The sequence below is a fragment of the Galeopterus variegatus genome, unplaced genomic scaffold (genome assembly GCF_000696425.1).
Source record: "Galeopterus variegatus unplaced genomic scaffold, G_variegatus-3.0.2 Scaffold9888, whole genome shotgun sequence".
NCBI lineage: Eukaryota > Metazoa > Chordata > Mammalia > Dermoptera > Cynocephalidae > Galeopterus > Galeopterus variegatus.
The window spans coordinates 66,931-67,946 of record NW_007735999.1 but is presented as its reverse complement, the minus strand read 5'-3'; the positions used below and the strand labels follow the sequence as shown (position 1 = coordinate 67,946).

General features: G+C 40.5%; 1 protein-coding gene across 1 annotated transcript in view; it reads left to right on the top strand.

Annotated features, from left to right (window-relative positions):
• Nucleotides 1-395: 395 nt before the first annotated feature.
• The window catches only part of SPTLC1 (serine palmitoyltransferase, long chain base subunit 1), a gene marked incomplete at its 5' end in the record, with an annotated part of 66,881 nt that continues 66,260 nt past the window's right edge, over nucleotides 396-1,016 (top strand). The window contains one exon of the mRNA XM_008593944.1: nucleotides 396-490. Coding sequence (XP_008592166.1) covers nucleotides 396-490 — 95 coding nt within the window. The remainder of the gene's footprint in view (nucleotides 491-1,016) is intronic.

Below are 1,016 nucleotides of genomic sequence, written 5' to 3'. Positions count from 1 at the left end.
TCAAGAAAAATATAACTGTTCTTGAAGCCTGAGGGAAAGTTTTCCCTATGGTCTTCATAAAGGAGATTCAGAGTTGGAAAGAATCACACCCATCCCTACCCCAAATTGAACTTTTATGTGTTAAGGACAAAAAAAATCTGAGCATAGAAATGAAATTTTCTTAAATTGTCAAGTTACCCATAAAACTCTACATGGAAAAGAGCCTTTACCTTGTGATAAGGAAAGAGGCAAGGGTGTTAAATTCACAAGAGTGATTCTGTTTTCATTCCAGCCTCAAAAGCTAGACATGTATTTCTAGCAATGTATTTATTATGGTTTATCCATTACGACAAACAATTTAGATATCGCTGGAAGTGACTAGCATGTGCTGTATTTTAACTTCTTTTTTCCTGTAGGAAAAGGAAGAGTTGATTGAAGAGTGGCAACCAGAGCCGCTTGTTTCTCCTGTCTCTAAAGACCATCCTGCTCTCAACTACAACATTGTTTCAGGGTAAATTGGTTTTGCTATTTGAAGGACCTGTGTTTGGATTCCTGTAGGTATATTTGCTAAAGTATATTGTGGCTTATAAGTATTCCTTTTTAACTGAAATAAAACATTTATAAATTTCTGGGAATAACTAATTTCTTTAGTTCCCAATATAAAAATGTCTTTTAGGGATGTTATGGGCATTTTTTAAAGTCTCCAATTTGGAGATTAATGTTTGTCCTTTATTCAAAAAAAAAAAAATCTTTTTTTCAGATTAACACATGCACATGGTTATATTTCAAATGGTCAAGACACAGTTAAGGGCTGGCCCGGTGGCGCACTGGATAGTGCACCGCTTGGGAAGCGCGGCGGCGCTCCCGCCCGAGGGTTCGGATCCCACATACAGACTGGTTCCCGCTCACTGGCTGAGCGAGGCGCGGGGGCAACGCCGAGGGTTGCGGTCCCGTTGCCGGTCCCCGGTCCAGTACGGGGGCAACACTGAGGGTTGCGATCTGTTGCCGGACACGGAAAAAGACGAAAAAAAAAAAAA